The 14111-nt window shown below is 44.3% G+C and overlaps 1 protein-coding gene across 1 annotated transcript in view; it reads left to right on the top strand.

Annotated features, from left to right (window-relative positions):
• The window catches only part of UBN2 (ubinuclein 2), a 105400-nt gene extending 102647 nt beyond the window's left edge, over positions 1-2753 (top strand). The window contains exon 16 of the mRNA XM_033194977.1: positions 2566-2753. Within this exon, the coding sequence (XP_033050868.1) occupies positions 2566-2607 (42 nt within the window). The 3' untranslated portion in view covers positions 2608-2753. The remainder of the gene's footprint in view (positions 1-2565) is intronic.
• The last annotated feature ends 11358 nt before the right edge of the window (positions 2754-14111 follow it).

The raw sequence follows: 14111 nt of genomic DNA, 5'->3' as shown, positions 1-14111 counted from the left end.
CTTCCTTGAAGCCAAGACATGGGCACATCACCCAGGCCATGCCAATTAGAACCACCCACTTGAGAACATGACCCAGATGATGACTTAGACTCATCCTGGCGCACGTGGGAGCAGAGAAGCCAGCCACTGCCAGTGTGCTGCAGCAGTAGCTTTGGTGCAGGTGTCCAGGTCTGGCCAGGGCCACTGTGTCAGCATTGCAAACTGTGGTGACTGTGCCTGGGGATGTTTTCACTGGACCAGATCTGTGGCAGGATTTTGGGTGAGGTTGTTGGCTATGTCACTCCCAAGCCTGGTCTCTAGCCTTACCATAAAATTGTGAGAAGCACCCTGCATCCTTTTAACAAACGTATTTTCTTCTTCTTCTTTTCTTCTTATTTTATTTTATTTGTTTATCTTTTTTGAGACGGAGTTTCACTTTTGTTGCCCAGGCTGGAGTGCAATGGCGCGATCTCAGCTTACCGCAACCTCTGCCTCCCGGGTTCAAGCGATTATCCTGCCTCAGCCTCCTGAGTAGCTAGAATTACAGGCATGTGCCACCACACCCAGCTAATTTTGTATTTTTAGTAGAGACGGGGTTTCTCCATGTTGGTCAGGCTGGTCTCAAACTCCCGACCTCAGGTGATCCGCCCACCTCAGCCTCCCAAAGTGCTGGGATTACAGGCGTGAGCCACCATACCCAGCCCAGAGCCAACATTTTATTATTTACTCTGTGTATTAGTCTATTTTGTGTTACTATCAGAGAATACCGCAGACTAGGTAATTTATAAAGAAAATTTATTTATCATAATTCTGGGGGCTGGGAAGTCCAATATCAAGGTGCTGGCATCTGGTAAGGGCCTTTGTGTTATGTCAGAAGGCAGAAGGACAAGAAAGCAAAAGGGGCCCAAACTCACTTTTATAACAAGCCCACTCTAGTGACAACGAACACTCTGCAATAACAATAGTAATGCACTCTGTCCTCATGACCTAATCACCTATTAGGCCTCACCTCCCAACACTTGCACTAGGAACCTAGTTTCCAACATATGAACTTTGGGGGATACATTAAAACCATAGCACTCTGCCTGAATGAACTAATAGCATAGAATGGAAGGTAAGAGTCTTCTGGCAGTTCAGTAAATCCAGAATTCTTATCACCCATTACCACAACAGTTATTGAAGACTTATTTCCAGAAAATTATCCCATTTCTTCAGGGCTGGCTAAAATCTGCTGCATCTTAGAAAACTGCTTAAATTTCTATCACAAGGAGAATAACTGATAGAATTCTCCCTAATCCCTCCTGTGTATTTGCCCTTTAAAACCATATACTTGTGAACTAGAGGTTGATAAACATGAGTGTGAGTGGGACAGATTAATTCATTATCCTTAAGTTATATAGTTTCCTCTTCTGTTGACTCTGAGAGTGTCAGGATTCCAGCTAGGGTTTGAAAGATTATATCAAAAGGGGCTGTATTTGTCTATTTTCACCCTGCTATAAAGAACTACCTGAGACTGGGTAATGTATAAAGAAAAGAGCTTTAATTGATTCACAGTTCCACATGGCTGGGGAGGCCTTGGGAAACTTACAATCATGATGGAAGGTGAAGAGGAAGCAAGGCACGGCTTACATGGTGTCAGGGGAGAAAGTGAAGGGGGAGATGCCACACTTTAAAACCATCAGCTCTAGTAAGAAATCACTATCATGAGAATAGCAAGGGGGAAATCCACCCCCATGATCCAATCACCTTCCACGAGGCCCTTCCCTTGGCGTGTGGGGATTACCATTTGACATGAGATTTTGGTGGGGACACAGAGCCAAAGCATATCAGGGGCCACAGCTAGAGCCAGTGGACCCTGACAGGGACCTAGGACAGAAGAGCTGCTAGAGTGAGAAGTCCTGACTCTGAGCAGTTGCATCCTGGCTCACGTGGAAGATGAGACATAGGTCATCTAGCTTGTACTGGGAAAGAGTCCAGGGAAAATTAGTATGAATCATGACTCACACCAAAGATGAACCAGCATCAGCATTATGAAACTCACAAAAACATGTTAAATCAGAAATCAGATAGTCAGGTATGGTGGCACATGTCTGTAGTCCCTGCTACTCAGGAGGCTGAGGCAGGAGGATTGCTTGAGCTGGGGCGGTGGAGGCTGCAGTGAGCTATGATCATACTACTGCATTCCACAACAGACTGAGACCCTGTCTCAAGAAAAAAAAAAAGGAAAATAAATTAGAAACCTGTCAATAGAAACTAAAGATTAAACTCAAACGCAGAGGTTTTTAGCAGCAATTTAAAAATAATGAACTTCAGGCAGGCTGTGGTGGCTCACACCTGTAATCCCAGCATGTTGGGAGGCTGAGATGGGAGGATTACTTGAGCCCAGGCATTTGAGACCGACCTGGGAAACACAGCAAGATCCAATCTCTATTTTTTTTTTTTTTTGTAATTATAAACTTCAAGGCCAAAGGCAGAAATTAGTGTGAAATAAAGCCAGGGAATGATTTAGAGGTCAGTATGGCCAGTTGCTGTGGCAAATTTTTTTTTTTTTTTCAAAAATAAGACTTGTTTCTTCTTTTCTTACAGGGGCCTTGCCTCAGAGATGTCTCTGAACAATTTGGACCCTGACAAGAAGGGTAAAGGAGAAATGGGGATACTCTTGTGACTCCCCCAGTCAACCACTGTTCCAGTTGCTCATCTGCTGAGACAGCAGTTCTTGACCCCAGCTACACATTAAGCTTGAAAAAAAGAAAATTACTGTTGCCTGGACCCTAGCCCAACTTGTGAATCAGAATTTCTGGGAGTAGGTCCCAGTCACTGGTGTTTTTGAAAGTTTCCCTGGGTAATTCTAATGTATATTCAGTATTGAGCCCCACTGGCCTGACACTTTCATTCCCACTGAAACAGAACTAATCCACTACAGAGAAGAGAAGGTTGTTCCATTCTAAGCCATAGGAGTTTTTAGTTTTCATAGCTCCAAACCCACAGGAACTGGCAGGAGAGCATTCTTACGTGGGCAATGGAGGTAGGAGCTCCAGAAGTCTCAGACTATCTTGTGCCAGTATGTTTCTACTTGTACAGCTATTCAAAATGAGGGCCAAACCCTTCTTTGGAATCCAACTTTGCTCTAGGCTGGTTGGCTGCCCCCAGACCAGGATTTAGCACCCACAAACTGAGAATGGGATCAAGGATTGGGGCCACTAACATAACTGGAAAGGAAAAGCAGAAAAACATTCTCCCAAATCCTGTTCAATTAATTCACCAAATAGCTGTGGCCATGGCTGCAAAGGTACCAAGGTGCAATGATTAAGAACTCTAGCTTTGGGGTCAGATAGTCCTGGGTTCTCATGCTGGCTCCACAAGGTCCACAAGTTGTGCACTCTGGGCAAGGTACCATATGAGCCTGAAGTCCCCAACTCCCCCACCACCAAAAATCCCCAGAAAAGAGTTGTCTTGTAGTCAAGCCCTTATAACACCTCTCATATTATAGGGTGCCCTCTCAATTACTTTACTTGGAAAAATAACTATTTGCTTCAAATGTACATCACCTTAGATGACCTCAATTAATGCAAGTTTGGGGTATCTATAGAGGCCAAAAATCAAACAAAATCAGTTTTTTAAGTGTCAGAGAAATTTTTCAATTTTTAAGTGTATGAGAAATTCATAACATTTATCATTCTTAAATATGTTTTAAGTGTTAAGTATATTTTCATTGTTGTAAAATAGATCTCCAGATCTTGTAGAACTGAAACTGTGTACTCATTAAACAACTCCTTTTTGCCTCTTACCTCCAGCTCCTGGTAACCACCATTCAACTCTCTTTATCTATGACTCTGACAACTGTAGATACCTCATGTAAGTGAAATCATGTAGTATTTGTCCTTCTGTGACTGGCTTATGTCACTTAGTGTAATGTCTTCAAGGTTAGTCATGTTGTTTGTCATGTGACAGGATTTGCTTCCTCTGTAAGGCTGAATATTACATGCTATGGATAGACCACATTTTATTTATCCATTCATCCATTGATGGACACGTGGGTTGTTCTCACCTCTTGGCTATTGCGAATAATGCTGCCATGAATGAATGTGGGTGTACAAATATCTGTTTCTACTTTCAATTCTTTTGGATATATACCCAGAAGTGGGGCTGTTGAATCTTTTTTTTTTTTTTTTTTTTTGAGACGGAGTCTCGCTCTGTCGCCCAAACTGGAGTGCAGTGGCCGGATCTCAGCTCACTGCAAGCTCCGCCTTTCGGGTTCACGCCATTCTCCTGCCTCAGCCTCCCGAGTAGCTGGGACTACAGGCGCCCGCCACCTTGCCCGGCTAGTTTTTTGTATTTTTTAGTAGAGACGGGGTTTCACCGGGTTAGCTAGGATGGTGTCGCTCTCCTGACCTTGTGATCTGCCCGTCTCGGCCTCCCAAAGTGCTGGGATTATAGGCTTGAGCCACCACGCCCGGCCGGGGCTGTTGAATCTTATGGTAGTTCTATTTTTAATTTTTCGAAGAACTGCCATACAGTTTTCCATAGCGGTTGCACCATTTTACAATACCACTGTTGGGTTTTTCTCACACCTCTTCAACACCAAATGAGGGTAGTTGTTTCTTTCCCTTCCTGACACCAACCTATTCTCCAACTCTCTAGACACCAACCGAGAATCCTACCATTCAATTCATTTTGACAGTAACTACCCAGAGTTACTATAAGACTCACAGGTTGAAGCATTCAGTCCCACAAGACTGCCTTCACTTATACGACCTGGGCCAGTCTCTAGCATTGGGTCACCAAGTTACCCACACTTCTGTCTGACATAACTATAAATTCAGGGGTTCCCACAATCCTCCCAGATTTGATAATTTGCTAGAATGACTCACAGGACCCAGGAAAGTGCATTACTTACTGTCGTCAGGTTATTATAAAGGATACAACTTAGGAACAGCCAAATGGAAGAAATGCATAGAACAAAGTATGGGGACGGGATAAGTGGAGCTTCTGTGCCCTCTCTGGGTACACCACCCTACTAGCACCTCAATGCATTACCAACCCCGAAGCTCCCAAAACCCTGTGGTATAGAAATTTTAGTGGCAGTTTCATACACAGTCATATGTAGGCCTGACTGATTCAACCATTGGCCATTGCTGATGGACTCAATCTATAACCTCTCTCCTCTCGCAACAGAGGCATGGCTTTCAGGAAGAGAAAGTATTTCCCCTCCACTGAAACCAGGGCAGGCAATTAGGAGGGTTGTGGAGAAAGGATGAGAGGGTTTTTTGTGAGTGAGCTACTCTGTTGAAAAGTGGATCTGGGCTGGGCGTGGTGGCTCACGCCTGTAATCCCAGCACTTTGGGAGGCCGAGGCGGGTGGATCACGAGGTCAGGAGATTGAGACCATCCTGGTTAACATGGTGGAAACCCCATCTCTACTAAAAATACAAAAAAATTAGCCAGGCGTGATGGCGGGCCCCTGTAGTCCCAGCTACTCAGGAGGCTGAGGCAGGAGAATGGTGTGAACCCGGGAAGCAGAGCTTGCAGTGAGCGGAGATGGTGCCACTGCACTCCAGCCTGAGTGACAGAGCAAGACTCCATCTCAAAAATAAACAAACAAACAAACAAATAAATAAATAAATAAAAGTGGATCTGCTGGACATGGTGGCTCATGACTGTAAACACAGCACTTTGGGAGGCCAAGGTGGGTGGATCACTTGAGGTTAGGAGTTCAAGACCTCACTGGCCAACATGGCGAAATCCCGTCTCTACCAAAAAATACAAAATTTACCTGGGTGCAGTGGCATATGCCTGTAATCCCAGCTACTTGGGAGGCTGAGGCAGGAGAATTGCTTCTTGAACCCAGGAGGCAGAGGTTGCAGTGAGCCGAGATGGTGCCACAGCACTCCTGCCTAGGCAGCAGAGTGAGACTCTGTCTCAAAAAAAAAAAAAAAAGAAAAGAAAAGAAAAGTGGATCTAATGGAATACAGTTTTTCCTTCACTGAGGTTTCACCTTCCAGCTTGTTACTGCTATCAACCGATGTCTGAAAATGGGTGAGTACAGTACAGTTAGATGTTTTGAGAGACCACATTCACATAAACTTTATTATAGTATACTGTTATAATTGTTATATTTTATTAGTCATTAGTCTCTTACTGTACCTTATTTATAAATTAAACCTTGTCATAGGTATGTGTGTATAGGAAAAAAACAGTCTATATAGGATTCAGTACTATCTGCAGTTTCAGGCATCCACGGAGGGTCTTGGAACGTACAGCCTTCGGATAAGGGGGAACTACTGAATCGGCACAGAGTGAAACTACAAGGGTTTGAAAACGCCCCTAATGTGCTGGGGAATGCTGCATAGACGCCAATATTATGGCACTGGGTTTTGAGGGGAAAAAAAGCTTTATTATCACAAGTCAACTGGCAAGGAGATAGGAGGGAGGCAGCAGCCAAACTTGTCTCTCCAGTCTACAGGTGGGTCCAGCTTTTATGGCCTGGCCATCTCGTCCGAGGTGATGCCAATGCAGCTGGTCTGCCAGGCTAGTGGTGGTAACAATTAGGAGGTTACAGCCCTTTCTATTGCACATGCCTGGACAATTTTGGCTCCATGTCACCTGTCACAACTTAAGCAATGGTTAATCAGCTTGAGCTTGTCCCACGGCTACAAAAGGAAGCTCAGTCCCTAGATGACTTTTTAGAGCAGAGCTGCCCTACTAACCTGGAATGACCACTTCTAGAATATTATGTAACATAAATATTTTTTATTTAATTTTTAATTTAAGCTACTGTGTTTGAGGTCTCTTTGTTATAGCAGTTTAGCCTTTAATTAATACATATAGGAAATCAGTTCAGAAAGAAGACAACTGATATACACAGAGTGTTCTGACCTGACTTCATCTGCTTAAGGTATACAATTTTTATTTATTTATTTTTTTTGAGATGGAGTTTTGCTCTTCTTGCCCAGGCTAGAATGAAATGGTGCGATCTTGGCTCACTGCAACCTCTGGCTCCCAGTTCAAGCGATTCTCCTTCCTCAGCCTCCTGAGTAGCTGGGATTACAGGTGTCCACCACCACGCCCGGCAAAGTTTTGTATTTTTAGTAGAGACGAGGTTTCACAATGTTGGCCAGCCTGGTCTTGAACTCCAGATCCACCCGCCTCGGCCTCCCAAAGTGCTGGGATCATAGGCGTGAGCCACTGCTCCTGGCCTTTTTTCTTTTCTTTCTTTTTTTTTTTTTCATACAGAGTCTTGCTCTGTCACCCAGGCTGGAGTGCAATAGTGCAATCTCAGCTCATTGCAACCTACGCCTCCTGGGTTCAAGCGATTTTTGTGCCTCAGACTCCCAAGTAGCTGGCATCACAGGTACGCACCAGCAAGCCCTGCTAGTTTTTGTAATTTTAGTAGAGACGGGGTTTCATCATATTGGCCAGGCTGGTTTCAAACTCCTGACCTCAAGTGATCCGCCTGCTTCGGCCTCCCAAAGTGCTGGGATTACAGGCGTGAGTCACCATGTCCGGCTAAAGTATACAATTTAATGGTTTTTTATATAACTGAAACCACTACCCCAAATGAGATTTCTGTCACTATAGATTGATTTGCATTTTATATAAATGGATCATATAGTATGTAGGCTTTGTGTCTGGTTTTGCTCAGGATAATGACTTTAGATTCATCCGTGTTATGCATCAGTAATTTGTCCCTTTTTATTGCTGAGTAGTATTCCACTGCAGATATGCTACATTTTATTTATTCATCCCTGTTGATGGACATTTTAATGAGTCTATTATTCACACACTGAGTATGACTCCAAATGTGATGTCATTTCTTTTATATTCACCTCATTTTCAAGTGGTCAAGCAGTCGCTAAGCAACAGCTCAGTGCCCAACACTGCAGCAGTTTCTAGACTCACTTGCTAAACTTCCACAGACCCAGTCAAGAAGGAGACAATGAGTCCAATAGGTTCAGATAGTTTATTATTTACACAGACAGCAAAAGCAAGATGGTGTCTGCTCCCATGTCCCCAGTCCAGCAGGATGATGATGAATCACAGAAAGCAAATGATAGCTTAAGTGGTGGATTGCTCTGTCATGGAGCCAAATCCAACTGCAGCCAAGGCATTTTATAAACTTACGCAGAAGTCTGCAGCTGTACCATAAAGTTAGAATAAAGTGGAAAGTTCTGTGCTCAACTGACATTAGAGAAGTTGATAAGAAATGGCCCTGTAGCAGTCTCCCAAAAAATAGGGATGAGAAACTGCCTTACAGTAGCTCCTTACCAGGCATATCCCCTTTTTGCATCAGGAGCAATCACAGGGCTTTCTGCTGAAAAGTGGGGAAGTAGATTTTGGGGCTGCCTAACTGCAATATATGTGGCCTACATGGAGACATGCATGGTTGCCAAGATGCCGTAGCAGACCATTCCTACACTCATCTTATACCATAATGACATGTTTTTTTTTTTTGAGATGGAGTTTCGCTCTTATTGCCCAGACCGGAGTGCAGTGGCACTATCTCAGCTCACCGCAACCTCCACCTCCCGGGCTCAAGTGATTCTCCTGCCTCAGCCTCCTGAGTAGCTGGGATTACAGGTGCCCGCCACCACGTCCAGCTAATTTTTTTTGTATTTTTAGCAGAGATGGGGTTTCATCATGTTGGCCAGACTGGTTTTGAACTCTTGACCTCAGGTGATCCACCCACCTCGGCCTCCCAAAGTGCAGGGATTACAGGTGTGAGCCACTGCACCTGGCTTCCATAATGATATCTTAAGTCACATGTCATAACAACAAAAATGCACTAAAAAATGACTAGCAGGATGAATTTGTGTAATTCACTGAACTTAAGATTTCTCATATAAAATAAAAGTAGCACCTAAATGAATTCCAAGGTCACTTCTACGTCATTTGAATCAATTCAGAATTGTGACTGTACCAAATGATTGTCATTAAATTCATCATGCTAGGTGCATTCAACCTGATAGTCAGGTTTCACCTCAGTAAATCATATACTTTCCCTCAAGTCTTCTTATTACAAACAGCATAGCAAATAGGAACTAAAGAAGTAAACTGTTTAGGTTTCTTTCTTTTCTTTTCTTTTTTTTTTTGAGATGGAGTTTCGCTCTTATTGCCCAGACCGGAGTGCAGTGGCACTATCTCAGCTCACCGCAACCTCCACCTCCCGGGCTCAAGTGATTCTCCTGCCTCAGCCTCCTGAGTAGCTGGGATTACAGGTGCCCGCCACCACGTCCAGCTAATTTTTTTTGTATTTTTAGCAGAGATGGGGTTTCATCATGTTGGCCAGACTGGTTTTGAACTCTTGACCTCAGGTGATCCACCCACCTCGGCCTCCCAAAGTGCAGGGATTACAGGTGTGAGCCACTGCACCTGGCTTCCATAATGATATCTTAAGTCACATGTCATAACAACAAAAATGCACTAAAAAATGACTAGCAGGATGAATTTGTGTAATTCACTGAACTTAAGATTTCTCATATAAAATAAAAGTAGCACCTAAATGAATTCCAAGGTCACTTCTACGTCATTTGAATCAATTCAGAATTGTGACTGTACCAAATGATTGTCATTAAATTCATCATGCTAGGTGCATTCAACCTGATAGTCAGGTTTCACCTCAGTAAATCATATACTTTCCCTCAAGTCTTCTTATTACAAACAGCATAGCAAATAGGAACTAAAGAAGTAAACTGTTTAGGTTTCTTTCTTTTCTTTTCTTTTTTTTTTTGAGATGGAGTTTCGCTCTTATTGCCCAGACCGGAGTGCAGTGGCACTATCTCAGCTCACCGCAACCTCCACCTCCCGGGCTCAAGTGATTCTCCTGCCTCAGCCTCCTGAGTAGCTGGGATTACAGGTGCCCGCCACCACGTCCAGCTAATTTTTTTTGTATTTTTAGCAGAGATGGGGTTTCATCATGTTGGCCAGACTGGTTTTGAACTCTTGACCTCAGGTGATCCACCCACCTCGGCCTCCCAAAGTGCAGGGATTACAGGTGTGAGCCACTGCACCTGGCTTCCATAATGATATCTTAAGTCACATGTCATAACAACAAAAATGCACTAAAAAATGACTAGCAGGATGAATTTGTGTAATTCACTGAACTTAAGATTTCTCATATAAAATAAAAGTAGCACCTAAATGAATTCCAAGGTCACTTCTACGTCATTTGAATCAATTCAGAATTGTGACTGTACCAAATGATTGTCATTAAATTCATCATGCTAGGTGCATTCAACCTGATAGTCAGGTTTCACCTCAGTAAATCATATACTTTCCCTCAAGTCTTCTTATTACAAACAGCATAGCAAATAGGAACTAAAGAAGTAAACTGTTTAGGTTTCTTTCTTTTCTTTTCTTTTTTTTTTTGAGATGGAGTTTCACTCTTGTTGCCCAGGCCGGAGTGCAATGGCGCGATCTCGCCTCACCACTACCTCCGCCCCTGGGTTCAAGCGATTCTCCTGCCTCAGCCTCCCGAGTAGCTGGATTACAGTCATGCACCACCATGCCTGGCTAATTTTTTATTTTTTTCATAGAGGCAGGGTTTCTCCATGTCAGTCGGTCAGGCTAGTCCTGAACTCCCAACCTCAGGTGATCGGCCTGCCTTGGCCTCCCAAAGTGCTGGGATTACAGGCATGAGCCACCACGCCCAGCATTTCTATTTATTTATTTATTTTTTGAGACGGAGTCTGGCTCTGTCGCCCAGGCTGGAGCGCAGTGGCCAGATCTCAGCTCACTGCAAGCTCTGCCTCCCGGGTTTACGCCATTCTCCTGCCTCAGCCTCCCGAGTAGCTGGGACTACAGGCGCCTGCTACCTCTCCTGGCTAGTTTTTTGTATTTTTTAGTAGAGACGGGGTTTCTCCGTGTTAGCCAGGATGTTCTCGATCTCCTGACCTCATGATCCACCCGTCTCGGCCTCCCAAAGTGCTGGGATTACAGGCTTGAGCCACCGCGCCTGGCCGTATTTCTAAGAGTCTCAGGAAAACTGTCCCCCTGGAGGTTCTATGCCATCTCTATTTGACAATTACTGGAAAAATGATGGCAACTGAGAGAGCTGTCTCAAGATATCATCACTCAGGTACGACATATTCCATAATGGTGGACCATCTGCAAACAAAGCTAACAGCACTTTGCAGGTTCTATCGTGGCGATCAGCTATTCCAGGGCCAGCCCCAAAGAACATAGCTCCACATGGGAGCTATATTACATCATCATCATGACCCAAATAGGTACCAAACTCTCTGGGTGATAGCTTTCATTTAATTCATTCGTTTTAATGATTATTTTATTATGTTTTAATGTTTTTACTCTTTTAAAACCTTCTGGCTCGGCACAGTGGCTCATGCCTGTGATCCCAGCACTTTGGGAAGCCAAGGCGAGCAAATTACTTAAGGTCAAGAGTTCGAGACCAGCCTGGCCAACATGGTGAAACCCCATCTTTACTAAAAATACAAAAATTCGTCGCGTGTGGTGGTGCACGCCTGTAATCCCAGCTACTCCGGAGGCTGAGGCAGGAGAATCACTTGAACCTGGGAGACGGATATTGCAGTGAGCTGAGATTGCGCCACTGCACTCCAACCTGGGTGACAGAGAGAGATTCTGTCTCAAAAATAAATAAATAAACCACTTCAAAAAGAAAAAACAAAATGTCTGGTGTGATGGCTCACGCCTGTAATCCTAGCACTTTGGGAGACCAAGGCGGGTGTATCACTTGAGGTCAGGAGTTCAAGACCAGTCTGGCCAACATAGTGAAACCCCATCCCTATTAAAAACACAAAATTACCATCCTGGCTAACAAGGTGAAACCCCGTTTCTACTAAAACCACAAAAAATTAGCCAAGCTTGGTGGCGGGGTGCCTGTAGTCCCAGCTACTCGGGAGGCTGAGGCAGGAGAATGGCATCAACCTGGGAGGCGGAGCTTGCAGTGAGCCGAGATTGTACCACTGCACCCCAGCCTGGGCGACAGAGCGAGACTCCGTCTCAAAAAACAAACCAAACCAAAATTATCTGGGCATGATGGCATGCGCCTATAGTCCCAGCTACTCGGGAGGCTAAGGCAGGAGAATCACTTGAACCCAGGAGGTGGAGGTTGCAGTGAGCTGAGATCGTGCCACTGCACTCCAGCCTGGGCGACAGAGTGAGACTCCATCTCAAACAAAACAAAACAAAACAAAACAGAAAAACCTTCACAAAAAGAAAAAATTTTTTTGAGACAGGGTCCCACTCTGATACCCACGCTGGAGTGTAGTGGTGTGATCAAGGCTCACCACAGGCTCAAGCAATTCTCCCACCTCAGCCGCCCAAGTAGCTGGGAATACAGGCACACACCACCACACCTGGCTAAATTTATTTTTGTTTTTGTAGAAGTGGGTTTTCGCTGTTGCCCAGGCTGGTCTCAAACTTCTGAGCTCAAGCAATCCATCTGCCTCAGCCTCCCAAAGTGCTGGGATTATAGGCTGGGATTACAGCCTCCCAAAGTGCTGGGATTATAGGCTGGGATTACAGCCTCCCAAAGTGCTGGGATTACAGGCTGGGATTACAGCCTCCCAAAGTGCTGGGATTATTGTTATAATAATAATAACAATTATTATTATTTTAGAGATAGGGTTTCGCTGTCATCTAGCGTGCCATACAGTGGAGAGATAATAGCTCAGTGCAGCCTGGAACTTCTGGGCTCAAGTGATCCTCAAACTACCGTGTAGCTAGAACTACAGTCACGCACCACCATATATACAGTGATCTTTTTTTTGTTAAGATGGGGTCTTGCTTTGTTGCCCAGGCTGCTGGCTATCACTGTACACTCAGTTAAATAATTAGTTGGTGTGTCTAGCCAAAAAGTACTATCCGAAAACCCTGAGTATCTGAAAATACGTAAGAGCGGGGAACTTTTTCTTTTTAAGACAGGTTTGTGCTCGCTGTGTCACCTAGGCTGGAGTGCAACCTCTGCCTCCCGGGTTCAAGCAATTCTCCTGCCTCAGCTTCCAGAGCAGCTGGGACTACAAGCACGCACCACCACGCCCAGCTAATTCTTGTATTTTTAGTGGAGAATGTGTTTTTGTCATGTTGGTCAGGCTGCTCTTGAACTCCTGGCCTCAAGTGATCCACCTACCTTGGCTTCCCAAAGTGCTGGGATTACAGGCATGAGCCACAGCACCCGGCCAAGAGTGGGGAACATTTAAAATGGTAATCTTGAGAAAGCTGTTTAAGATGTTAAAGTTCCTTAATTTAGCCAGTGTGGTAATCAGCTGAGGGTGCTGAAGAGTGACCTATAATGAGACTGGGTTTTGAACAGAATCTTACATGTTAATACAAATGAGTTTACTACATTTTGTATTTATTTTCAGGAGCATTTTTTCCCTAAAGATAAGGCAGGGTATCAGGCTAAGGAGATGACAGGAAAGAAGAAAATCATCTAAAAACTTAAAAAGACAATAAAGTTTTAAAATTTTTTCTAAAAAGAAAAAATAAAAAGGCAGAATCATCAAAGCAGCTTTTTTTCCCATGAAGTAGGCACACCATGTTTTTACCTTTTCTTAACTTTGAATCCTACCGCCCTTTTTTTTTTTCTTCCTTCTTTCTTTACAGACTAGAAGTCTGTGGGGCTGTTCTGTTTGGCATGCAGTACTTTTTTTTTTGAGACAGAGTTTTGCTCTTGTTGCCCAGGCTGGAGTGCAGTGGCGAGATCTTGGCTCACCACAACCTCCGCCTCCTGGGTTCAAGCAATTATCCTACCTCATCCTCCCAAGCAGCTGGGATTATAGACATACGCCATCACACCCTGCTAATTTTTTATTTTTAGTAGAGATGGGGGTTTCTCCATGTTGGCCAGGCTGGTCTTGAACTCCTGACCTCAGGTGATCCGCCCACCTCGGCCTCCCAAAGTGCTGGGATTACAGGCGTGAGCTACCGTGCCCAGCGGCATGTAGTACTTTTAAAGTATTCATTAGTAGCCAATATTTAGAAGGAAAGCTATAGCATTAAAACAGATTTCCAGAGTTTCCTGAAAAATAATTTTTTTAAAGGATTTGCTTTCCTAAAATGGCAACAATCAGTGGAGGTGAGTAATGGCTGCCCCCTGGACAGGTGGGCTAGGTGCTGTCCAGTTCACCAGGTTTCCAACCAAGTCAGCTTTCCTCA

Source organism: Trachypithecus francoisi, unplaced genomic scaffold, assembly GCF_009764315.1.
Source record: "Trachypithecus francoisi isolate TF-2019V2 unplaced genomic scaffold, Tfra_2.0 Lachesis_group4, whole genome shotgun sequence".
Taxonomy (NCBI): Eukaryota; Metazoa; Chordata; class Mammalia; order Primates; family Cercopithecidae; genus Trachypithecus; species Trachypithecus francoisi.
Note: the sequence above shows the minus strand (reverse complement) of the source record. Positions and strands in the feature narration are given on the sequence as shown.